Here is a 25,245-nt window from a genome sequence, read left to right as displayed (position 1 = left end):
ACAAATACCAAAAACTTGTGAATGTTAGTTTGTTAGTTTGACGAACATATTCGTGTGTTAGTATAATTAGTACTGTAAAAATTCTATGTTAGTTGGGATTAGTATATTAGCGCTATGTACAAACATGAAATGGAGAGAAAGCAGGAAGTAAGGAATGCAAGATTGGAAGGAAGGTTGAACCTCGGAACTACCATAAACACCCGAATAGTGGGGCACGCAGACAGGGGAGTGACTCTGGCTCGTAAACATTCAGACTCAGACATCACAGGGGAAGACGAGTGCAAAGAATAATGAATATAAACAGAACACCAGACATGAATATGAAAAATAGTAAATTACAAGAATAACGATAATAAACAATGATAGACTAACAGACAGAACACAGGAACATAACACTCAGAACATAAGAGCTTAATTGATAGTGCAATAAGAAGAAGAATATTGTGAAGCTGCACCTCTACACTAGCCCAGTATTGCTTTCAGATACAGGATTCAAAGCAGACATGTTCAATCCAGATCAACATTCAGCTTAGCTCCAATGAAGCAAGCCAAAAGTGTGAAAACATACAAGAGACAGGATGAATATGGTCGTATGTGCCACATGTAAGCAATAACACTGTTTTAACTGCAACTAGCAAAGCAAGTCACTAAATAGGATATGCCAGGGTGCAGAACTCCTGTCATCGAGGGCTGGTCTATGTGTTGGGGTTTTTTTCCAACCGAATTTCTTTGGTTAAATTTTCTGACAGCTCTATAAACTGGGCTGGCTCACTCCTGTAATTGAGAACTCTTAACCCTTGTGTTGTTTTAACATATGTATACTCATGTATACTGTATGTATCTGTATACTCACCTTGTCTAGGGGTAAAAAATGACCCGCCTTCACTAAACCCCTAAAATAAAACAGCTTAATTGAATTTTAAACCCCAAATCTATTTTGCATGAAGAAACAACCTGTCACTCATCACAAACCTTGTCACCAAATTTCAAGTAAAAAAAATATAATTTAGGGGGTTTTCTCTGCTGTTAAACATAGTGGCGGGTCAGTTTTTACCCTAAAGACAACACAACGGTTAAATATTTGCAGTCTCTGGCTGTAGCTGGTGCTTATGCAAATGTCAGATCAAGATCTTATTGATTTAATGAAATTATTAAGAGCAGAAGTTACAAAATCCTGAAATTAAATTTGGCCCTCGCGCACCCCAGGGCTAAGGAGTGTGCATTGACAATATTCTGGTGAGTGCCAAAAATGTCCACCAGGGGCCAGTCACGATGTACAGTAACTGTTCAACCAGTCAGAAAATTCTGCTATTTTTTTCCTGTTTGCGGTTGTGAATCATTTTCATACATGTGAACATTATTGCTTTCCCTAATCGTGTTATCGGGTCATGGGTCATAATTTTTAGTCCAACAAGGCCGTAGATAGACGTACCAGTAAGCAAGTAGGTATATGGCTTTTCCTCTTATCATATTTAGTCCGCCCCCCAAATTACAGGACATATTCCTGCGCCACTGATGGTTTGACCAAATATGTCAGCCAGGGAGTTGCGCAGGTGAACGAATGTTTGAGCATTTACAAGACAAAGAAGACGGAAGAAATTGTTAGCTGCATACAAATCGAGCACAACGATACAATGTAACTGAATGGAGTATACTTGAGTAATGTTATCGAGTTAACATTAGGCTACACCCACGAAAGGTGTGCTAGAGCGTTGACTTGAGTCAAATTTAACCAAATTAATAGGCTTTCATTCTTGCTACATATTTAGCGCTAGATTAACAGAACAGTCCGGTCGTGCACGTTTAATACCGTTTGAACAAGGTAAATGAGGCAATATTTCAGCGGATCTCTCACCTGCAGCGTGTGACGAATTGTGGAGTTTAATTTGCCTTTCTATGAAAACGCCTGCAAGCGATCAAATAAGACTAGAAATTAAACAAGGTAACCGCCTATGAGAGCTTTTAGTCTTGCACTTCGCTTGTCGAGTGGTAACGTAGTCCATGAGCTGTAAACGTTCAACCTAATAATGCTTGACGTTTATATGATTAAGCGTTGGTTCAGGTTAGTTGGCTCTTTATTTTCTTTGACGTGATTTGTATCCTATGATAAAATGTAAAAAGTGGCTTGTTATACATCATAATGAACATAACTTACTTGTAGCCTATACGGGCCTCTACTTTGTGACAGCAAACCAGAAACGAATTTGGCCTAAATTCGTACTTGATGCAGGATGAATAACCCCGGGTATTGCAGCGAGGCGGACTGCAGCACCGCCACGGATACTGTGGAAATCACCGGCGTTACACTGGACTGTTCAGGCACCGAGGACTCGCCGCCTATGCGCCTCGAATCTATCGCAGGTAACAGCGGGTTTTTAACGAAGGAGGAGACTGAACAAGTAGACTGTCCTACAACTGACATTCAGAACTGTTTGCCAGCATAAGCACTGTTAGTGCTTGGAATTTGCGTGAGGGTGAATTTGTCTGTGGAATCTGTCATTTTTCAAAATTTATGATTTTAGATTGCATCTGAGTCACATCCTCTGAGATGGTTAGATCATGATGATCAGTGTTCTTTTGTCAAAGGCACCAAGAGTGAATGCCTCTCGAAATTATTCTGTTTCTCTCTTGTAATATGTCATGGATGGATAGCTGGTCTTTTTCTTATTGATTTATCACTTTATTAACCTGTGATTTATCCAGTAGCCGAGTGTTTTCTTTTCAGTTTTATAACCCAAATAAAGTTCAACCCAAAGTGTTCCCAGATCAGAACTAAACAGAAGCCCTGTAGTACTCTCAGTGTCTTTCTGTTATGTAGAGTTGAGGACTGTGTGAACCAGGATGGAGCATGGGTGGGTATCGTGCTTTAGTGTGGTAGATAGACCTGTACTAATAGCATCCTTCTACAGGCTTACAGTCCCTGACAAGATAATAGACAGCTGTCCATAACCCAGGAATTTTATGATTGAAATCGCTGTGTGGATAATATATTTAGGCTATTTGAGTTCTTTAAAAAGTTAGACTAACTGCAACAAATCAAACTAAACATTTGAGATCTTGGTAAAATGTATAATGTCATTGTGGGCACAGAAGGTGTGGAGAGGTTGTAAGATTATTTTTCTCCAGTCTAAGGTTCCTTTAACAATGATTGTTTCAGCACTCTTCCATCCATCATATATAACAATCTTGCAGAATGTTACAGGAGGCATAGTTCACCTGGGGTTGTTCTCTCACTCATCACTGTTTAGTGACTTCTGCTGGCAGTGTGCCTGTCTGAAACAGCCAAAATAGCATCTCAAGCATGGTAGGTTGTCACCGCAAACCAGGTGGGAAAAAAAACAGTGACTGGCTTCACTAGCATCAGAGAAGGCTAGTGCTACTCCTCAGAGTATAATACCTGTGTGATCCTGCCAGCCAATGAACTAAGGCTATGACTGTGATGCAGGTGATGACATCGCTCACATTGTTGATGCATAAAGGGAGGGAGAGTGACTGGGAGAGAGGGGCAATACTGGGCAGTGATTCCGCAGGCAGGCTAGAAGGTGTGAGAGGAAGTAGCTTGATGCTTTTGTTCCAGTGTTATATTGCTTTTGTGCATCTGTATCTGAGTATATTTGAATGAGTTTAGTACCTTCCTGTGTACATTATCAGAAATAAAGGTACAGTGGAGGTCCATTTGTGTTCTTTAGGGAACACATTTCCAAAAATACCATGAAAGTACAATAATGTTCAATTTGGGTACATTTTACAAACACAAATAAAAGGTACAAATGAATTATGTATTTCAGGTACCACTGCAGTGACACGCATTTGTTTGTAACTTTTTCATAATCATACCTGAAAACTGTATTTGGTTCCTCTATGTGAATTTTCTGTGTTTGCCGTGACTGCATTTGGTTTCTTTCCGTGCATTTGGCTGAATTATGTCTATTTTTCTCCCTTTTGTGCATTTTGATCTTCACTGGGGTACCTGTTTTAGCCAAGTGTAACTAGTCAAACAAGTCCATCCCATGCCTGTGGCAACTGTGGAGGTTTTTACCAACTGTTCTTTAAAAAAAATATTTGACTTTATTTACATACTGAATGGCTTGTTGCTCATCATTTGTCTTCAGAAAAGACTTGCCTACTTACTTGTAGGTAGCCAAGAATAATATATATATATTTTTAATCCACTACAAAATGAAAAACACCTCACCCCAGCTGACAGAGTTGATCTTCTTACTTTTGAAGTTTTTCCAAATTGCAATACGGCTTCAGAACGAAGTACCCAATACCAAAACCACAGACGTTTGAGTCAAATTCTTAATTAGCTTTGGCACAGCCACAGGCAGAGGGTCAACAACGATAAGCGGGCAGATAAACAGAAGCGAGTCCAAGTACAGCAGGTCATACGCGAACAGAAGGGTAATGCACAAAACAAAAGTCGAAAAACGAAATGGGTCAGTCCACGAACTGATCAGGCAGGAAACCGCTGGAGAGAATGGCGGGAGCACATTACAATCTGGCAAAGACTTAGGTTTATATAGAAGGGAAAATAATAATCAGGTGTGCTCGATAACAGGGAAGTGAAAACCGGTGAAACGAATGAATAGGGAGAAAGACCACCTACGGAAAGCACAGAGGGTAAGAAAAGGCCAATGCTGGAGACTTATAACCGAAAACATGGATAATGACAGATCCCAGGTTCTGTAGAGCCGGTCTTTGCTCCAGAGTAACAGAACACAGTATTCTGTATTTCATTCTCTGGTATTGTCCTTACTTTGTAGTGTAGTTTTAATTTGATTTCAGGATCGTTATCACTAAGCTCTTGAGGTTGTTCCACACTAAGTAGCCAGTTAGGCTTATGAACTAAAATTAAGAGATGAGCCCACCCACATGTACTTTGCTTCTAAAGAAGTGGAAGTAAAAACTGGCATATATGGTTTTTCTTTTCATGATATATATCATCTTATCGGAGGGAGCTGGCAGGGTCACCCCCTAAACTCCTCCTTTTTGCCCTGGTTATTGATCCTTTTACAAAGGCCATGAGATCAGATCCTGGTGTGTGGGGTTTTCAGGTGGGCCTAAAAGCTCCTAAGCTCTTGTTTTATATGTGGATGGCACCCTCCTGTTTCAGACTGACCTGGCTGAATCCCTTTCCAAATTGCAATCACTTCTGAGTTCTCTCTGGTTACAAAGTAAATGTTGTTAAAAGTAAAATAACCTAACTCAAGTCAGTTACAGTAATTGCAAACAGAACAATGCTTGGTGGGTTTTATTACTTTGGAATAATACTCACCGAGCACTTTATTAGGAACAATTACTGTATTACACCTACTTATTCATACAATTATCTGCCAATTTTGTGGTAGCAGTGCAATGCATACAATACATCTAAGGGACTTTAACTGTATTGATGGCAGACAGGGTGGTTTGATTATCTCAGAAACTGCTGATCTCCTGGGATTTTCACGCACACTAGTCTCTAGAGTTTGCAAGGAATGGTGCAAAAAACACAAAACAAATCCAGTGAGCAGAAGTTCTGCAGACAGGGACATCAAAGAGAATGGCCAGAGTGGTCAAAGCTGACAAGAAGGTGCCAGTAACAACAGTGGCATGCAGAAGATCATCTCTGAACATACAATGCATCATAACTCTTAAGTGGATAGGCTACAGCAGTAGAAGTCTAATAAATGCCTAATAAAGTGCTCTGTGAGTGTAGATGACTAACAAAATCCTATACAAGTTGAAATACTGAATAATTGCTGAGATCTAAGCTCTTGGTAAAGAAATAGGAGTTATATAGTCAAGGAATTCCATTACATTTCCTTATTGGCATTTTGGCAGATGCTCTTATCCAGAGCTACGTACAGTTGATTAGACTAAGCAGGAGACAATTCTCCCCTGGAGCAATGCAGGGTTAAGGGCCTTGCTCAAGGGCCCAAGGGCTGTGCGGATCTTATTGTGGCTACACCGGGGATCGAATCACCGACCTTGCGGGGCCCAGTCAGATACCTCAACAACTATGTTACAGGCCGCCCTAGTCCAAGTGCAACAACAAAATCAGGCTACCCTCTGACCATGTATTGAGTGAGAACTAGGTGTGAAATTTGTGTGGCTTTCGGTGTGAAACGATTTACAATGAAAAATAAATTACCATTGATATCAGGATATCATATCATCCAAGGCCATGAGACCCAGAAACCTCAGCTCAGAGTATTGTATGTGGAATATGTGAGAGCAATGTTCACTTTTCTATTGGCCAATTCACCAAATAGTGGCATATCAAGGCTGTTCAGACTTCTGAATGGACAAATTCAGAACAGATGAAATTTCTGTCTGCGTGGGGGTGTTGGCATGTCACATTCTGTGTAAAAAAAAAAGAAAAAAGATCTTTACATTTTTATGTGTCTGTTTATGTACGCCTATTGTGTTGTCTATTAAAAACAGTGAAAATGAAAGAATCCAAAAATAGACATCACCTTTAGTCAACCAGTCACCGTTTATAAAAGGTGACCTTTCCCCCATTCATTTAGTTTATAATTGTTTGCTTTTCTAGACAGGAAATTTTCCCATCATGGGCTTTCTTTGTTTTCCCTCTCAAATGTCCGATGTTAACTCCTGTCCTGACCTCTCCAGGATTTCATTATTAGCTTGTGGGGACTGAGGTCAAAGAAAAAGGAATGGCTGGGGTTTTTCTAAAGGAAGGAAGATTGATGCCCTGGCTTGGTAAAAAGACTTGTGGATATGGTATCTGGGGAGGGTTTGCTTAGCATTTTTATTGTGATTTATTGTGATCTGTAGCAAGCCTCCCAGGTGTTTTTATCAGCAGGGTCGAAGTCTCTGTACTGTGACCTGTTCTGGTTAGCCTTTTTTTGACTCTGTTCTTTTATTTCACACTGTTAATTCACTGGCCATTTTCTATTTTCTTTGGATTATTATGTTCTCACTTTGAGTGTTATTTACAAGTCTTATCACACTGTTTCTAGAATCATATGGCACATTCTCATTAGGCTTAGTCGTCTAGTTTTCAAAACAGCTACTGGTTGTTTTGTAAACTTGGCCGTTAAACAAGGGCTTTATGACCTACTTGTTCTCTCTGTATCTCCCCCCCCCCCCCATCACCCTCTCTCTCAGGGCATGATACACCTGAGGGGGGGATGATGGCTGCCAATGGAGCTCCTAAGATGGTGGACTTGCCAGATGAGCCTGCGCCGGGGGTGGGCACGTATGAGGACTTTAACACTATAGACTGGGTGCGTGAGAAGTGCAAGGATCGGGACCGGCACAGAGAGGTGAACCGAAACTCCAGGGAGCATGTCAGGACTATATCCTTACTTCTGAAACCTGCTGTAACACTGATCTTCTACACATGAAACCCCACACTGACACTGACACTACACAAGGAACCCCACACATGATGATGATGATGATGATGATGTTGATGATGATGATGATGATTACATTACATTACATTACATTACATTACGTTACAGTCATTTGGCTGACACTTTTTATCCAAAGCGAGTTACAGTTGATTTAACAAAGCAGGGGCCAATCCCCCTCGGAGCAATGTGGGGTGAGGGGCCTTGCTTAAGGGCCCATAGCTAGACTGATGTTATTGTGGTGATGATGATGATGATGATTATTATGATTGTGTCTCATAGGCTTTCACCTGTCTATGTTTCAGATTACATCTAGAAAAAAGGAGTCGATCTGTGCGTGGATCATAAGCATCAGTGATGCCTTCTCTGGCTGGCTGGTGGTGCTGCTGGTTGGATTGATGTCGGGTCAGTACAGTCAGATCTTGGGAGCAGTTGGGGTTTTGTAGAGGGCAGAACTGACATCAGGTGGAGGAGAAGAGAAGTCTGGCGGCTCTGTTTTTTATTATTATTTTAGGAAGCCCCTCCCTGCTGACTCAGAGGCAGAGAGGGAATACTTGGCCTGCTTGAGTATTTTCAGTAAAATACTCAAAAACATTAAACGCATAAAATATAGAATAGAATATGCGTGCGATGCTCTAGGGAGGGGTGTTGCTAGCGGAGCAGCCCAAGTTGGTATTGAGGGAACTCCCTGTGGCTCCATGTTTTGCTCGCGTGATGGTCTGGAGCTAGGTGCTGCATGGCTGGCTTGCTCGGCGCAGCGAGAGAGCAATCCTGACACTCTGGCTTAAGAGCCTATCTGGCTGAGCCTGTTCCCCATCCCGTTTCTGCAAGTTGGGTTGGTGGCCTCTGCCACCATTGGCCTTAGCCATGAAGACATTCAGACCAACACGCAAATGTATGAACAAACCGCTTACCTAGGCAAACACGAACAAAACCTAATACACAAGTAAATATCACAGGTAAAGACAACAATTAAGGTTTACAGGGAGGTAGGGAGGGACAGGGAGAGGTGCAGCTTGAAGAGGTGCGTCTTCAGTCTGCGCTTGAAGGTGGCAAGAGATTCTGCTGTTCTGACCTCCACAGGGAGTTCGTTCCACCACCGTGGAGCCAGAACAGACAGTAGTTATGAGTGGGAGGTAGAAGTTTGGAGAGGGGGAGGCGCCAAGCAGTCTGTGGTGGCTGAATGAAGAGGTCTGGCAGGGGTGTAGGGTCTGATGATTTTTTGGAGGTAAGCTGGGGCTGACCCCTTAACTGCTTGGAAGGCTATCACCAATGTTTTGAATTTGATGTGAGCCATGACAGGCAGCCAGTGGAGGGAAGTAATTAACGGGGGGGGGGGTGACATGCGAGTGTTTGGGAAGGTTGAAGACCAGATGAGCTGCTACATTCTGGATAAATTGGAGGGGTCTGATGGTGGACACTGGGAGGCCAGCCAAGAGGGAGTTGCAGTAGTCCAGGTGGGACAAAACCATCGCTTGGACCAGGAGCTGGGTCGAGTAGGGGGTGAGAAAGGGGCAGATGTCATGGCATGGGCATGAGCCACTTTTATAAGGCAAAGGATGCTTGCCAGTTGGCATTGTTTGAGCTTATTCATTGGCTTAAAGCTAATGCCCAATCAGAGGAGGTCTACATGAAACCTAAGCCCCCAAAATTGTGGGTGTGTGGATCACCCAGGCTGTTTTAAGTACTGGATTGGATGTAACTGGATTAACAGGTTCTCACCCCTTTAGAAACAGGCTAGTCACCAGTCGTTAGGAAAATCATCCCTCTTGCTTCGGGGCCTGGATTTGGGCTCTGCTTACGGTGCTTACGGACCCCACAGGCGCGCTGGCCGGTGCCATCGACATCTCGGCGCACTGGATGACCGATCTGAAGGACGGCGTGTGCCTGGATGGGTTCTGGTTCAACCAGGAGCACTGCTGCTGGTCGTCCAACGAAACCACCTTCCAGGAGCGCGACCGCTGCCCGCAGTGGAAGAGCTGGGCCGAGCTCATCACCGGAAGCACTTCGGTGGGTCTCACCATCAGCCACAAACCACATCTGTCAATGTCTGTCCTTTATTATATTCATCAGTACCGTATGTCAATCTTTTTCACTGCCGCTTATGGCAGGCATACATACTGGCATAATTGGCTTGAATTCATCAGGTATGAGAGCACTGCACTTTGATTCCCATTGACCAATCAGGAGGTGGTTTTCTTTTGTGATGTTTTTCTGATTTGTTTGGGAGCTCGTATAGTCTATACCAGTGGTCACCAACCCTGGTCCTGGAGAGCTACTGGGTCTGCTGGTTTTTGTTTTCACCTTAAAATCAGCACCCTGCTGAGTCCCAGGTAACCAGGTGAGGTGAGTTAGCTGTGTAATCATCTGCTCGAATTGATCAATTAAGTGCAGAGTAACAGCGAAAACCAGCAGACCCAGTAGCTCTCCAGGACCAGGGTTGGTGACCTCTGGTCTATACTATACAATACTATACAGTGGGATGCAAAAATTGGAGCACCCCTGGTTTAAATGTCTGTTATAATTTATCTGTTAAACATAACACCTTTCTGCAAATTTTAAAGCAAGATTGCTTTTTATTTTCATATTTAAGGTTTATAAATTAAAGGAAAAAGGCCCTGACTTCTAAATTATCCAACTGCAGTGGCTGTTCTGTCTGGTGTTACATTTATTAGGTAGACCAGGTCTACCACAGTCACGCTGTCTGGCACCAACACATGTTCTACGATCAAAGTCACTTGGATCACATTTTTTCCCCACTCTGATGGTTTATGTGAACATTAACTGAAGCTCCTGACCCATATCTGCATGATTGTATGCATTGCACTCCTGCCACAGAATTAGCTGATTAGATAATCGCATGAATAAGTAGGTGTAATAAAGTAAGAATGTTCCTAATAAAGTGCTTGTGAGTGTATATATATATATTCCAATCGGTTGTCACAATCTGGCCTCGGAGTTCCTGCCGTTGTTACCCATGAGAAAATCGTATAATGTACACCTACCCTTAGTCTCACGCTCATTCCTGTTAATGCTTTAAAGGTCTAAACTTTATGATCATCTACCTTTACCCATACATGACAAAACAATTACTGGACATAATTTCAAGGCAGCCTAGATCTTAGTCCACAAATTACATTATTTGTGAAAGCAATAAATGTGCATTATATAACTGCCATCTAGGAAATGCTCTTATCTAGACTTACAATGCACTCAGAAGAGCAAAGGTCTGCAATTGCAATGCAGTCATTCCCTAGATGGGAACAGTATGTGCTTAGAGGCAGTAAGTGCAAGACAGGTGGACACAATTGACTTTTCAGCTACCCTGTTCAACATTATTCTGAATTATAGCTCGGCTTTGTTGAATACCCAATTCTAATTTGTGAATAAGCAGTCATTATTTCTGTGTATTGCACCAAATATGCAGTTTTATAGGTGATTATATCCCTGTCCACTCTATGTATTGGTGTAGTCTGGTGCAAATGCACTCTAGTTAGTAACTAACATTGCCCTTATCTACTGTAGGTGAAAAGTGAATAAAATATTATTCCAAAAAATGTCCCTTTAACATCACAAACTTCATGATAAATACTTTCCTGGTCTCTGTTAAAGAACATGGCACAGAATGTACACCAGGGCACATAAATTACAATCTTCAAACAAGAAGCTACTGAATGTAAATAGAATAGAATTTTTTTAAAACTGTTCACTATTCGTATACGGAGTTTACATATTGTTCAATCAGTGAATATAAAATGTAAAATTTAATTTAAATGATTCTTTTCTTGGGAAGAATCAGAACTGATGGCTGTGATTATGTCCTGTTATTGTTATAATAATGGCAACATATTTGGCCTATGTGTAATTCAACGTTAATGAGCATTTCTCGGTGGGGGTGGCGGTATTGATGAATAGTAACAAAGATGTCTTTGCATGTTCTTTTGTCAGATTTTAGCCCTTATTTATTTTATTTTTTTTAAAAAATTTTTTACTGCATCTCTGTATTACTGTATTACTTCATTACTGCATCTCCTGCTCAGTGTGTAATGAATGCAGTTCCCTTTGTTTCCACTAGGGGCCCTTTGCCTACATTGTGAACTACCTGTCGTATGTGAGCTGGGCACTGCTCTTCTCCTTCCTGGCAGTGTCACTAGTCAGAGCCTTCGCCCCCTATGCCTGTGGATCTGGCATCCCAGAAGTAAGACATAAGACACTAAACACAGACATACACACACACGTACACGCACACATACTGCACACACACACATACACAAGCACACATATGATACGCACACAAGCACACACACGCACCCACAAGCACAAAATAGACAATGACCTACTTCTCTTCCAAAACATATAACGTAAGAATGACTGCTAGCTGGTGTTGTGTTGGAAGAAGCGTGACCCTTGATGGCACATTCACATCACACGCCTTCTCAATGGGCACATGGGTTATAGTGGGAATGTGAACTTTGATGTATTCGGCAGTTCTCTCCATCGTCCCCCAGATCAAAACCATTTTGAGCGGGTTCATCATTCGCGGCTACCTGGGCAAGTGGACCCTGCTCATTAAGACCCTCACGCTGGTGCTGGCGGTGTCCTCCGGCCTGAGTCTGGGCAAGGAGGGCCCCCTGGTGCACGTGGCCTGCTGCTGCGGCAACATCCTGTGCCACCTCTTCACCAAGTACCGCACCAACGAGGCCAAGCGCAGAGAGGTGAGCCTGCAGGGACGTGGGTATAGGCTCAGGGTGAGGGGAGGGGCCAGGGAGAATGCGGGTGGAGGGTGAGGTCTGTAGCATAGTGGTTAAGGTAAATAAGTGGGACACACAAGGTCGGTGGTTCTAATCCCGGTGTAGCCACAATAAGATTAGTCTGATCAACTGTACGTCGCTCTGGATAAGAGCGTCTGCCAAATGCCAATAATGTAATGTAATGTGAGGGTGAGGGTGAGGGGAGGGGCCAGGGAGAATGTGGGTATAGGGTCATGTAGGTCACATGTAGACGAGGTTTCCTAGGTGAAGTCCTGGTTGTTTTCAGTAGTATTAGTGTATATTATATAATCTCACCGAGCACTTTATTAGGACCATTTTTACTTTATTACTCATATTCATGTGATTATCTAATCAGCCAAAGAATGGTGCAAAAAACTAAAGAAATCCAGCGAGCTTAAGTGGATAGGCTACAGCAGTAGAAGTCTAAAAAATAAGTTGAATAAATACCTAAATAAATATATATCAGTGTATATCCCCGAATGTAGAGAATTGCTTTCAGTGTAAATGTGTATAGGAGCTGGTGGAAGATGGGGGATTCTGCAGAATGCTTTGGTGGTGATGTGTCAGCACTCCTGCTACTGTATATATGGCACACATAGTCATTAACCTTTAAATGTTCTATTATTGCATATTTGTCGCACAGAATGGTTTTAGAGCTCTAGACAAAATGTAATATGAGACTAAGGGTAAGACTAAGACTAATGGTAAATTACCATTTCATTTATTGCATGAAACTGTTTTTTGAGACTGGCCTGCTCAGTTCAGGTCCTGCCACAGCATTTCTATTGGGTTCAGAACAGGACTTTGTCAGGGCCTCTACAGAGCTAGCAATATACAGAGCTAGCTAGCCAATAAATAAACATGTATCATATAGCTAATAACTAGTTATAGACAGTAAACTACGCAGCAGTCTCTTTTCCCCTCAGAATCCCTGTCCAGATGAGGCTTATTTGCAGTTGTGTTTGGAGTTACATTTAGCAGACCTGGAGTGACTCTCACAGAGGAAATGAGTTTAAATCCAAATTAAATAACAAAAACCGTAGCATTTCCATATTCACTCTCGGCAGCATTGATCTAGGGAAGTAAAGAAAATGTTTGGCAAACTGATCAAAACGTGTCAGTTTGAATCTTTGGCAGAACATTAGCAACCGCAAGAAGGAAGTGATTCACACATACAAATAATATTATCATTTGCATTAATCGCAGTGTGCTGGGTCATTCATTGAAAATAGTACCATTTGTGTCCCCAAGAAGCCATCAGCAATAAAACTGTAATAACAATAGATAAATGATCCACTTTTGAATGTTATTAGTGCGCATATGCACAGTCTATCATTACAGATTCTACCACAAGCATGAATCTTCCCTGTAAAACATTATACCTTTCAGAAATTTCAGAACAAACTTTATCTATGCAACCATCTCGATCAAACATAGTACAATTGTCCCATCATCCCTGTTTCTCTGGTCAGTTCTGTTGACAAATTGTCAGCCCTGTTATGGGGATTGATTAAAAAAAGAGGAAATTACCCTTTGACTGGGTAGAAATGGCCTATTAACAACTTGGAAGCTTTCTATTTTAAATGTCCTTTTTCATGTCACATGAAACCCTGGCATAATTCTTCCAAAAAATATAATATTTAAAAAACATTAATAATCTGAAAATGAACTCAGCATAGAAAGGGACTGAAATGCTTTTGATGTAGTAAGTATCATTTACCAGACATTTTTAATTTAAATTCTTTCAAATATTAATGCACATGTCTGTAACAAGGTTGACACAATATTCAAACATGTTGAAGACAATGACTTATATGAAATATTTGTACAATCTGAGATGGCATGATACAATTCCCTATTACTTCAAGTAGTTTTTTTCAAAATTGATTATAAAAAAAGATCATTTGAAACATTTAACTTTTCAAAAGTGAAAAGGCACCCTTTTCGTGGAATGACCGTGATACTAAGGTATCAACCAGGTAACATTAACATTTTGGCAGGTTTATGTTTCCAGAGCTGTTGAGCGGTTTTTATATGGTTCTCACAGGTAAACATAGATTCAGCAGATTTGAATGTGTGTCTGGACGTAATGTAATGTCATATGACGGACACACTGACAGTGTGTGTAGGGTATGTTTCACTGTCCCCGTGCTGTGTATTAGACAGTGCTTAGCGTGTTGATTTGTGTCCCAGGTTCTGTCTGCTGCGGCCGCAGTGGGTGTGTCTGTGGCATTTGGCGCTCCGATAGGGGGGGTGTTATTCAGTCTGGAGGAGGTGAGTCATTCAGAGTCTGTGTCACAAACACATACTCCCACAGTTGCATATTCGCTTACATAAACTGACCCACATAATGTTCCCACATATACTCACAGTGATCCACACATGTTGACAATAACAAAAGTATTGGAACAGCAAGGTCAATTCCTTTGTTTTTGCTATACACTGAAGACAATTGAGTTTGAGGTCAAACGCTGTACATAATATGACAGATCTGAAGTTCATCTTATATTTCCTGGTATTTTAATCTAGATTTGTTAAAGAACTTAGAATATATCACCTTTTGTATCAGACCACCCAATAGGTGAGCAAAAGTATTGGAACATGTCACTGACCGGTGTTTCTTGTTGCCCAGATGTGTCCTGTTAGATTGGTTAAACAATAAATAGTTCTGTCGACTCTTGGTGTTAGCCTTGGGTTTTGTCTATGAAGACTGCACTTGTGTTAGAAAAGACAAATCATCATAAAGACCAGAGTGCTGTCTTTGGGAGAAAAGCAACCCATTTTGAAGAATGGGCCATCGATCAGAGTCATTACACAAGCATTGGAGATAGCTTGTACAGCAACTTGGAATGTCCTGAAAAGTTAAGAAACCGCTGGCGTACTAAGCAACAGACATCGAACAGGTTGACCAAGGAAAACAACAGCAGTTGATAACAGAAACATTGTGAGAACTGTGAAGTAAAATCCCAAAACATCAGTCAGCGACATCACAAATAATCTCCACAGGCCAGGGGTGAAGGTATTTCAATCAACCTTTCAAAGAAGTCTTTGATGGCAGCAATATAGACACTATACGAGAAGATGCAGACTACTCATCAGTAGTAAGAATTGGAAGGCGAGATTACAATTTGCAAAGAAGTACAGAGATGAGCCACAAAAGTTGTGGAACAAAGTTTTATGGACTGATGAGTCCAAGATTAGCCTCTACGAAAGTAATGGAAAGGCTGAACTGTGGAGAAAGAAGGGATCTGCTCATGACCCAAAACATACAAGCTCATCTGTGAAGCATGGTGGAGGAAGTGTCATGGCTTCACTCCATGGCTGCTTCTGGAGTGGGCTCACTAATTTCTATTGATGGCGTAACTCATGATGATAGCAGCTGGATGAATTCAGAAGTCTGCAAAAACTGCCAGCACTACAAAGGACTTCATTATGGAAAAAAGTAGGTTTTAGACTGGCCAAGTCAATCACCAGACCTTAAATCAATTGAGCATGCATTTCACCTCCTGAACAGGAGATTGAAGGGAAAAACCTCAAACAAACAACAACTGAAAGAGGCTGCAGTAAAAGCCTGGAAAAGCTTCACAAAAGAACAGTTTCATGATGTCAATGGGTCGTATGCTTGATGCAGTTATTGCAAGCAAGGGATATGCTACGAAGTATTAAGTGTTATTTACTTTCATTTACTTAAATACTCTCTGTTCCAATACTTTTGCTCACCTAAAAATTGGGTGGTCTGATACCAAAGGTGCTATGTTCTAAGCATTTTAACACATCTAGGTGAAACTCTGTCTTGTGTTCATCTTTTTATCTTAAACCCAAATGTATTCAGTGTATTCCAAAAACTAATGAATTGGCCTTGGTGTTCCAATAGTTTTGGAGGGGACTGTACATTCCCACAACTACACGAACCTACTCCCAAGCTGGTGCAGTCATCTTCTGCTACATTCTTTGATGTACTGTAATAAGGACTTAAGGCAACATGTGCAAGAGGATTTTTAAAAGCCCCTGGTGTGGCATTATCTAGGTCCGTTATATGAAGGAATATGTGTGAATAGGTATTTTAATCTCTGTTTAATCTGGAAACAAATCCAAGTCAAGGACTTTGGGAAATATGTAAACGTTGATTCTCTGTGTTCTGTGATGGCGTATCAAGGCTTTGCTGTGCGATGCATCACAAGACGTGACTTCATCCTGTGTGGCAGTGAGAGCCGTAGTGTTTCAGCCAGATCGTGGGCTTTGCAGTCATCAGAGAGAATCATCCGGTCAGCTTGGATGACTCATACCTCTGTTTAAACCAGGCTGATATTTTACAGACACAGCAGATCAGAGGCCTCTGAGAACGGAAGAAACTCCCCGCTTGGTTCCCTCATTCATAAGGTCTTAAAAGCAAAATGACAGATAGGTTTTTAACAAATCCAGTATTTCTGATGCCCTGGTTGAGGTTCCCAGTCCAGCATGTTGAGATGTGGTGCTGGTTTTTATGTTTTTTAATGATGATGGAGTTAGAAGGAGGGATTCCCCTTTCATTCTGTTTACCTCCCTCGTATAGACTGCTGTTTGAGCTCCTAAAGCATGGATACTCAAATCTGGCCCTCAAGGCCAGAAGTACTGCTGGTCTTTTGTTCTACCTGATAGTGGGTTGATTAATTCCAATGACTGGCCAGAGATTTAAATCACCTGGGACCTGCATCACAAAACAGGATTACTGAGTTAGCTGGCTAACTGTAAAACCTGGAACCCTTTCAAATGTGGAACATGGACTGAAGTAACAAGAGCTGTTTTGGGTTTTACTCAGGTTGTGCGGTTATCCAGCTAACTCAGTAATCCTTCTTTGTGGAACAGACCCCTGCTGTCCCAGGTTTAAATCTGTCCTGATTCAGGGGGAAGAATGAAAACCAGCAGTACAACTTGGCCGGAGGGCCAGATTTGAGTATCCCAGGACTGAAACCTCCACTCCCCCCTGCACAGGTGAGCTACTACTTCCCGCTGAAGACGCTGTGGCGCTCCTTTTTCGCCGCCCTGGTGGCTGCCTTCACGCTGCGCTCCCTAAACCCCTTCGGGAACAGCCGGCTGGTGCTGTTCTACGTGGAGTTCCACAGCCCCTGGCACCTGCTGGAGCTGGTGCCCTTCATCCTGCTGGGCATCTTCGGGGGCATCTGGGGCGCCCTCTTCACCCGCGCCAACATCGCCTGGTGCCGCCGGCGCAAGACCACTCGGCTGGGCCATTACCCCGTGCTGGAGGTGCTGGTGGTAACCGTGGTGACCGCCGTGCTGGCCTTCCCCAATCCCTTCACCCGGATGAGCAGCAGCGAGCTGATCTCCGAGCTCTTCAATGACTGCAGCCGGCTGGACTCGTCCAAGCTCTGCGACTTCAGCAACGTCACAGGAGACCCGTTCAGCGGAGCTTTGGTTGACCGGCCGGCCAGCAAGAGCCTGACCCTCGCCATGGTGGAGCTCTGCCTTGCCCTCATCTTCAAGATGATCATGACAGTCGTCACCTTCGGCATGAAGGTTCGGCCCCCAGGCACGGGTTTGGGCTCTGGTTGCTTCCAGAGTTTTTTGCATGTCAGAGGTCCTGCTCAGTGTGTTTTTAAAATGGTGCATATTATGGCTTTTTTATTTTTAACAAATTCCAGACAAAACAGAGTTTTGGAAACAATTGTAGGGTCCTCGCACGGGCCGCCAAATAACGTAGGGATTTTACTCTCTACGAAACCGGGGCGCCAATTAATGTTATGTAGCAGTATAACTGCAAAAAGTAATCAGTCTCATAAAATTACGGTTATCAGAAATATCTAACCACAAATTTAGTATTTTAATTAATAATTAAAATAACCAATATTAATGATTAAACATACCGATAACCTGAAGGTTGGAAGTTCTTCGAAAGACTGCTTTAACTCAGCTCTCATGTCTATGTGACGCCAAAACAGACACCGGGTTTAATAAAATATATTTATTAAACAAACATACAAACACAGAACAGATAAGCTAACGGGAAGTTAGTAGGGTAAATTAGTAGGGTGTGTGCTTGCGCGCGCTTGTCCCTTGAACAAAGGAAAGTAAAGTGGGTGTGTTAGTTATTGTTAGCTGTGAGAAGACTACTTGCGTAGTTTACTCTATATATGCGCAAAAGATGGCAAATCAATTCACGTACATATATATATAGCTAACAAAATACATTCCAATGATAAGACGGCAAATATGGAAACACAGATTCACAAAAACAGTTCAGACTAAACTAAACACTGGCTATGCCTGAATGTTTGTTGTCTTACTGAGTCCATACGCATTGCTGGATCCAAAAGACGTGCTGTCCTTGTAGAAGCGGCGATGGTAATGTGAATGTACTGGAGAGATGCGCAGGCTGGGGTGTTCCCGTCTTAGTCGCGTGTTGTCGTCTGGTCCGCTCGGTTGCTGGAAGGATGTTCGCTTGTCCTTTTTCCGGGTGGAGAAGTTCATTGCTGTTGGTGAGCTTTGCAGGTGTAAACTGATGTAGCGTTCCGTGTACATCAGTTTCCACTCGCTATAGGCCACTAAGTTACCGCAAGGTAACTGGGTGTGTCCGTAGGCCTGGTAGTGCGCTGTGCAGCATTCAGCCTCTGTCCGAGTCTCGGAGCAGATGAGCTGAAGCGAATGGCCAAAAAGGGTGCGTCGAAAGTAAGTGGGAAGAAGAGAAGAAGAGGAGAAAGAGAAAAAAAACAAAAAGAGAGGGATCCCGAGAACATGTCTTGCTCTTATATGGGAAAGTTTATTGCTCCTGCCATTACGGGATTGGCTGAACCAAGCTAGACGTCATGCGGGGTGGACGTCGTGGAATTGTCCTGTGGGATTGTGGGAGTTGTAGTTCCTACACAATAAAACAGACTTTTGTCTCTCTCTCCTCTTCTTTCACCCTTCCTTTCTCTTCCAGGTGCCTTCTGGTCTGTTCATTCCCAGTATGGCGGTTGGGGCGATAGCAGGGAGGCTGCTGGGAGTGGCCATGGAGCAGTTGGCGTATTACCAGCACGACTGGGTGCTGTTCAGCGGCTGGTGCAGCCCAGGCGCTAACTGCATCACCCCGGGGCTCTACGCCATGGTGGGGGCAGCTGCCTGTCTGGGTAAGACCGCCAAGCACTTGCTCAGTGATGTTAGTACCCTTTATCACTGCTCTGCTATTCTGCCATTTTCTATATTGTCACAACATTGTTTAGGCATACTCATACTATTTCAGTTCTGCTTGGTAAAATCTGATGTTTTTCACCCTCTAACCATGTGACATCTACCGTGCAGTGAGTTAGTTAATGTTCATGTAGACCAGTTCCTGGAGATCTGCCATCCTGTAGGTTTTCACTCCAACCCAAACAAAGCACACCTCATTCAACAGCTAAAGATATTGTTGAGCTGCTAATTTGTAAAATCAGAGGTTACACTCTTTCATTGGGGCCAGTAGCCAACTGAGCCACTATGCTTTCACTCACTCAAGGGCTGAGAGGAGTGGTCCTCACTCCTGTTCCTGGAGAGCCATTGGGTGTGCTGGTTTTTATTTTCGCCTTAATATCTGCAACAAATTCAGACATAAGAAACCAAGTGAGGTGAGATAACTGTAATTAACTGCTTTCTATTGATCATCAGTTAAGTGCTGAGTAGCAAAAAAAGCCAGCACACCCTGCTGCTCTCCAGGACCAGGAGTGAGGACCACTGGTTTATTGGGTTTGTTTTCTCCCTCCCCCTCCCTCACCCCCCCTCCTCTGGTCTCCTGTGTTCTGGGTCTGGCCGCACGGCAGGTGGTGTGACGCGCATGACCGTGTCGCTGGTGGTCATCATGTTCGAGCTGACTGGCGGTCTGGAGTACATTGTGCCACTGATGGCGGCGGCCATGACCAGCAAATGGGTGGCGGACGCGCTGGGGCGCGAGGGGATCTACGAGGCGCACATCCGCCTCAACGGCTACCCCTTCCTGGAGGCCAAGGGCGAGTTCAGCCACAAGACGCTGGCCATGGACGTGATGCAGCCTCGCCGCGGCTACCCGCCACTCTCCGTTCTCACGCAGAGCGGCGTTACCGTGGGAGACGCCCAGGCGCTCATCGCTAACACCTCCTATAGCGGCTTCCCCGTCGTCATATCTCCCGAGTCCCAGAGACTGGTGGGCTTCGTCCTGCGCCGGGACCTCATCATCTCCATTGGTGAGTGTGGGTGCACGTGTGCTTGTGTGTGTGTGTGTGTGTGTGTGTGTGCATGTACAGTCAGTGAGCACTTTATTAGATATTTATTAGACTTACTTATTTCACGTATTAAGTGCTCTGCTGCTGTTGCCTATCCAGCTTGAAGTGTTGTGTATTCAGAGATGCTCTTCAGCATACCACTGTTGTAATGTGTGGTTATTTGCTTTACTGTCTCCTTCCTGTCATCTTTGACCAGTCTGGCCCTTCTCCTCTGACCTCTCATTAACAACACGTTTCTGCCCATGGAACTGCTCACTGGATATTTTTTGTTTTTCGCACCAAGTCTAGAGAATGTTGCACAAAGTCAGCAGTTTCTGAGATACACAAACCACCCTGTCTGGCTGCAACAATCATTCCACGGTCAAAGTCACTTAGATCACATTTCTTCCCCATTTTGACATTTGGTCGGAAAAAAAGCTGAACCTCTTGCATTTAATGCATTTAATGCATTTAGTTGCTGCCTCATGATTGGCTGATTACAGGTGTACAGGTCTACCTAATAAAGTGCTCAGTGAGTGTATATGTATATACGCATCTTAGGACCATCCCTTCAAAGCTATGCAAAAGTGGTACAGATACCTCTACAAAAGGTACAAAATATATTAGATATCTATTAATTATGTGTGCCATTTTTAAATATTGTACGAGAGACATGTGGTGCAGTCTGTAAGGTGGCTAACTCACGCCATTTGCAAATCGCCTGTTGTGGCAAGGATTCGATTTTCACCATAGCACCCTCTGAGCTGCAATGAATTCTCTGTTGTCCTTTCTGCTCTACTGCTGTCTGTATCAAGCAAAAAATTGAAAGGAGGGAAGACTGCCGGCTGTACTTTATAAATCTGTTTAAGAAAAGCATTAGTCTTCTGTCATGTAATTATGACAGCAATATCACACACCTGTATCTATGCATACCCATTTGCCTACCTGTTTGCTTGACTGTTGTGACATCGCTGTCAACTGCCACATAGAGTCTTTGAGATAATTTTCTCCCACCATTAGTTCTCATTCTGTTGTGCAAAATATCTAAATGGGGATTTTTTTTTATACTCATGTATGAATCAACAGGGAAAATAAGCAACAGGCTTATACAGTTTACGATTTGCTAGACTGACAAAATATTAAGATGGCTCTACATTCAGTGTAATCACTCTGATTTTCACTTTGACATTAGCACTCTGGCCAATAGAAAGACTAATTTTGCCCATTGCTACTTTCTGTCTTTTACCCTATTGCCCCCACCAGAGAACGCACAGAAGCGGCAGGAGGGGGTTGGGAGCACCTCGCAAATCTTCTTCACGGAGTGCACCCCCCCACCATCGCCTGACGAGTCTGCCCCCCTCAAACTGCGAGGCATCATGGACCTCAGCCCCTTCACGGTGACAGACCTTACCGCCATGGACATTGTGGTAGACATCTTCCGCAAACTGGGCCTCAGGCAGTGCCTGGTCACTCATAACGGGTGAGAACAGACTGCTGCCTGTCTTTCCCCCTGTCTGGGCCTGCCATGTGGTACAATTATTCTCCTGTCTGGACCTGCAGTGTGGTAGTTATCCCCCTGTCTAGACCTGCAGTGTGGTACAGTTATCCCCCTGTCTAGACCTGCAGTGTGATACTTATTTCCTTGTCAACCTGCAGTGTGGTAGTTATCCCTGTCTGGACCCGCAGTGTGGTACAGTTATCCCCCTGTCTAGACATGCAGTGTGGTACAGTTATCCCCCTGTCTAGACCTGCAGTGTGATACTTATTTCCTTGTCAACCTGCAGTGTGGTAGTTATCCCTGTCTGGACCCGCAGTGTGGTACAGTTATCCCCCTGTCTAGACCTGCAGTGTGGTACAGTTATCCCCCTGTCTAGACCTGCAGTGTGGTACAGTTATCCCCCTGTCTAGACCTGCAGTGTGACACAGTTATCCCCCTGTCAACCTACAGTGTGGTACAGTTATTCTGAATTTATTTAGAAGTTAGTCTTAACCTGAACTACATGTGTTAAAGAGTAATTGTACTCACTGTTTTAGAGTATGCGTGTCCATCACATTTGGACAAAGTATTCTCTAACCAATCAGTGCTGGCAGTGTTCCGTGTGGTATTGATCCATTTGCAAATTTTATAGGGCCGCATATACCGGCATATGCCTGTTTTTATGGCAAAATTATATTATTTCATAAATGTTGAAATAATGGGATGGGAAAGCCAAAAAAAAAAAGTGATCTAGTGTAATTACCCTTTAATTGCAAGCTGTTGCACTAAGGCCAGAATGAAATAGTGGAATGATCATAATGCCCTCTCTCTCCTTGCAGGCGCCTTCTGGGGATCATCACCAAGAAGGACATTCTGAAGCACATGGCTCAGATGGCCAATCAGGACCCAGACACCATTCTCTTTAACTGAGAACTGACTTGCAGAACATTCTGCATGTGAATGCCCTATTGCTGCACCCCTCAGGTAGCAAACAGGCCAGTTGGATTACACCGTTTACATGACCAGAGGTACCTGGGGTGTATCCACCGTACTCTGCCTGTAATGAACCCCGTCCTTCTGGACATTCTGAGGAGAAACCTTGGGTAAGAGGCGGTTTAGATGTCAGCTTGACCTGTCGTCAAGCTCTGAACAGTTCGAAGTGAACCACGGATTTGGCAGAGGAAAGCTTGTGTCTTTCTACGAGCACTGCAGCCCCCAAAGCTGGGTTTCAAAATGCAAATGAGTGAATGCCATTTGCTGCAGTATAAAAATTACTTCTCAGGGAACTTAAAAGCATTAAAGCATCGACTCCTCTTGGGGAAAAAAAAAAACCTTATTATTTCCAGATGTTCTACGGGGGAGCTATTGTAGATAAACCATGGAACAATGATCTGCACATTTTAAATAATGAACCCTCGCTAAATAACTTAATGAATGTCTCATTTCCATTCATTCATTCATTCCATTGATGAATAGAATTTCCATGCTTTTGAGGAATACATTTTGAAATGACCTATTGAAGTTGCCCATTGTTATTATCATTATTAGATCGATATCGTTTCTTTAAAAGTCAGATTGGAGGCACACAGCTCCAACACCCGAGATTAAGAACAGGTGTCCTTATTGAGAGATTAGGCCTCTCCTGTTTACTTGAGTAATGGATACAGAAGTTGTTCTGGCAGTCTCTGCAGACGACACCTGGAGTCAATGCAGGGCTGCGATGTTCTCAACAACCCAGAATCCAATTTCAAGGCAGGAGTTTTCTAGTTCTAAGCCAGCAGTGCACAACAGGGCCGAACTGTTTCAGGATTTTGTGCCAACATCTGCTCTTAATAATTTGCAGTGGGCTCCAGATTTATTAGTACCCTTAATAAAAATGGAGAAGAAAGGCTGCATATAATAAACAACATGGATAATGATCTATATTTTATGTTCAAACATACAGGAACACTATATACTTTTATTTAAACACATTTGCTCTCATGTTTCAATATCTTTTTATATTTAGTGATACATTTTTTCTGAAAACCACAGTTGCCAAAATTATCGGCACCCCTAACAATTATTGTAAATAAAATCAAACAAATTGAAATTGGCAATAAAATGTTACTTTAATTTAGTTAATCTCAGTCTAAAGGAACTATATTGTGTCATTCCATCACTTCCTGTTTCACTATACTATAACAATGAGGTAACAAGCCCTTTGTCAACCATCAGCATGGGAAAAGCCAACTGTCAGAAGACATAGATGGTAATTGACCGTCGGGTAATGAGTACAAAAACATACATAAACGGTTAAACATGCCACATACTGTAGCACTGTACAGTGTTTAAATAAATAGCAGTATGTTAAAAAAAGTGAATAAAGTGCTAATATTTTTTCATAGCTTTTACTTCCATATTTTAAATGTAGTGGAAACATTACACATTCAATTCCAAATCAAAGCATTAGCAAATTTGATCAAGTCTTATTCTTTTACAGGAAGCAAAGAAAACTAATATTAATCTTTAAAAAAAATGGCAGTCCACATTTTCTCTTCAAACTGTATAAACTGAAAACATTTTTCAAGATTTAACTTCACTTTAAATTACTGAACTAATATTTAGTTGCATAACCATTGTTTTTGATAACTGCTGCGCATCTGCGTTGCATTGAGTCAACCAACTTCTGGCACCTAGAAACAGGTATTTCAGCCCAGGATGAACAAACTACATTCCACAGTTCCTGTGAATTTTTGGGTTTTGCTTCAGAAACTGCATTTTTAATGTCACCCCACAAGTTTTCAATGGGGTTGACCACTCCATTACCTCAATCCTTTTTGTCTGGAACCAAGATGTTGTTCGCTTACTTGTGTGTTTGGGGTCGTTGTCTTGTAGAAACACCCATTTCAGGGGCTTTTCCTCTTCGGCATATGGAAACATAATCTCGTCAAGTATTTTGATGTATTCAAACTGATCCATGATCCCTGGTATACAAACCCAACACTGTAGTATGAAAAACATCCCTATATCATGATTTTTGCACCACCATGCTTCACTGTCTTCACAGTGTACTGTGGCTTGAATTCAGTACCTGGGGGTCATCTGACGTACTGTCGACGACCAGTAGACCCGAAAAGAACAATATTACTCTCGTCAGTCCACAGAATTTTCCGCCATTTCTCTTTGGGCCAATCGATGTGTTCCTTGGCAAATTTTAACCGATTCTACACATGCCCTTTTTTCAACAATGGTGCTTCACAGGGGCTTTTTGCTGATCGCTTAGCTTCGATCAAACATTTTCTGACTGTAACAGCACTTACAGGTAATTGTAGATCATCTTTCTGGAGCTGATGAATGGCTGAATCTTTGCCATTCTTACTATTCTTTGATCTGTTTTAACAGTAGTCGCTCATTTTCTTCCGCTTCTTTTGTTGCCATTTTAAAGCATTTGAGATCATTTTAGC

At 42.7% G+C, this 25,245-nt stretch overlaps 1 protein-coding gene across 5 annotated transcripts; it reads left to right on the top strand.

Moving 5' to 3' along the window:
* The first annotated feature begins 1,553 nt into the window (after positions 1-1,553).
* Positions 1,554-23,315, top strand: LOC133132231 (H(+)/Cl(-) exchange transporter 5-like). Of its 5 annotated transcripts, none has more exons than XM_061247544.1 (13): positions 1,554-1,942; positions 2,189-2,361; positions 7,117-7,274; positions 7,670-7,769; positions 9,187-9,374; positions 11,440-11,562; positions 11,873-12,079; positions 14,330-14,410; positions 17,108-17,650; positions 19,053-19,239; positions 19,906-20,304; positions 21,586-21,802; positions 22,639-23,315. In XM_061247544.1, exons 2-13 carry the CDS (start codon positions 2,232-2,234, stop codon positions 22,727-22,729), a joined length of 2,424 nt encoding a protein of 807 aa, XP_061103528.1. In that variant the 5' UTR covers positions 1,554-1,942; positions 2,189-2,231; the 3' UTR covers positions 22,730-23,315. The 5 variants fall into 5 exon arrangements, with proteins under 5 accessions (XP_061103528.1, XP_061103527.1, XP_061103525.1 ...); XM_061247543.1 differs by having other exon boundaries at positions 2,162-2,361; XM_061247541.1 differs by lacking the exon at positions 1,554-1,942 and adding an exon at positions 1,943-2,062 and having other exon boundaries at positions 2,162-2,361.
* The last annotated feature ends 1,930 nt before the right edge of the window (positions 23,316-25,245 follow it).

This window comes from Conger conger, chromosome 7 (assembly GCF_963514075.1).
Source record: "Conger conger chromosome 7, fConCon1.1, whole genome shotgun sequence".
NCBI lineage: Eukaryota > Metazoa > Chordata > Actinopteri > Anguilliformes > Congridae > Conger > Conger conger.
Note: the sequence above shows the minus strand (reverse complement) of the source record. Positions and strands in the feature narration are given on the sequence as shown.

Bases quoted from the DNA above. Each gene is read 5' to 3' on its own strand.
- LOC133132231 (XM_061247540.1), top strand. From the start codon at position 2,028: ATGCTTGACGTTTATATGATTAAGCGTTGGTTCAG. The intron at 12,080-14,329 runs GTGAGCCTGCAG...TTTGTGTCCCAG, and splicing joins ACGAGGCCAAGCGCAGAGAG to GTTCTGTCTGCTGCGGCCGC. The intron at 17,651-19,052 runs GTTCGGCCCCCA...TTTCTCTTCCAG, and splicing joins TCGTCACCTTCGGCATGAAG to GTGCCTTCTGGTCTGTTCAT.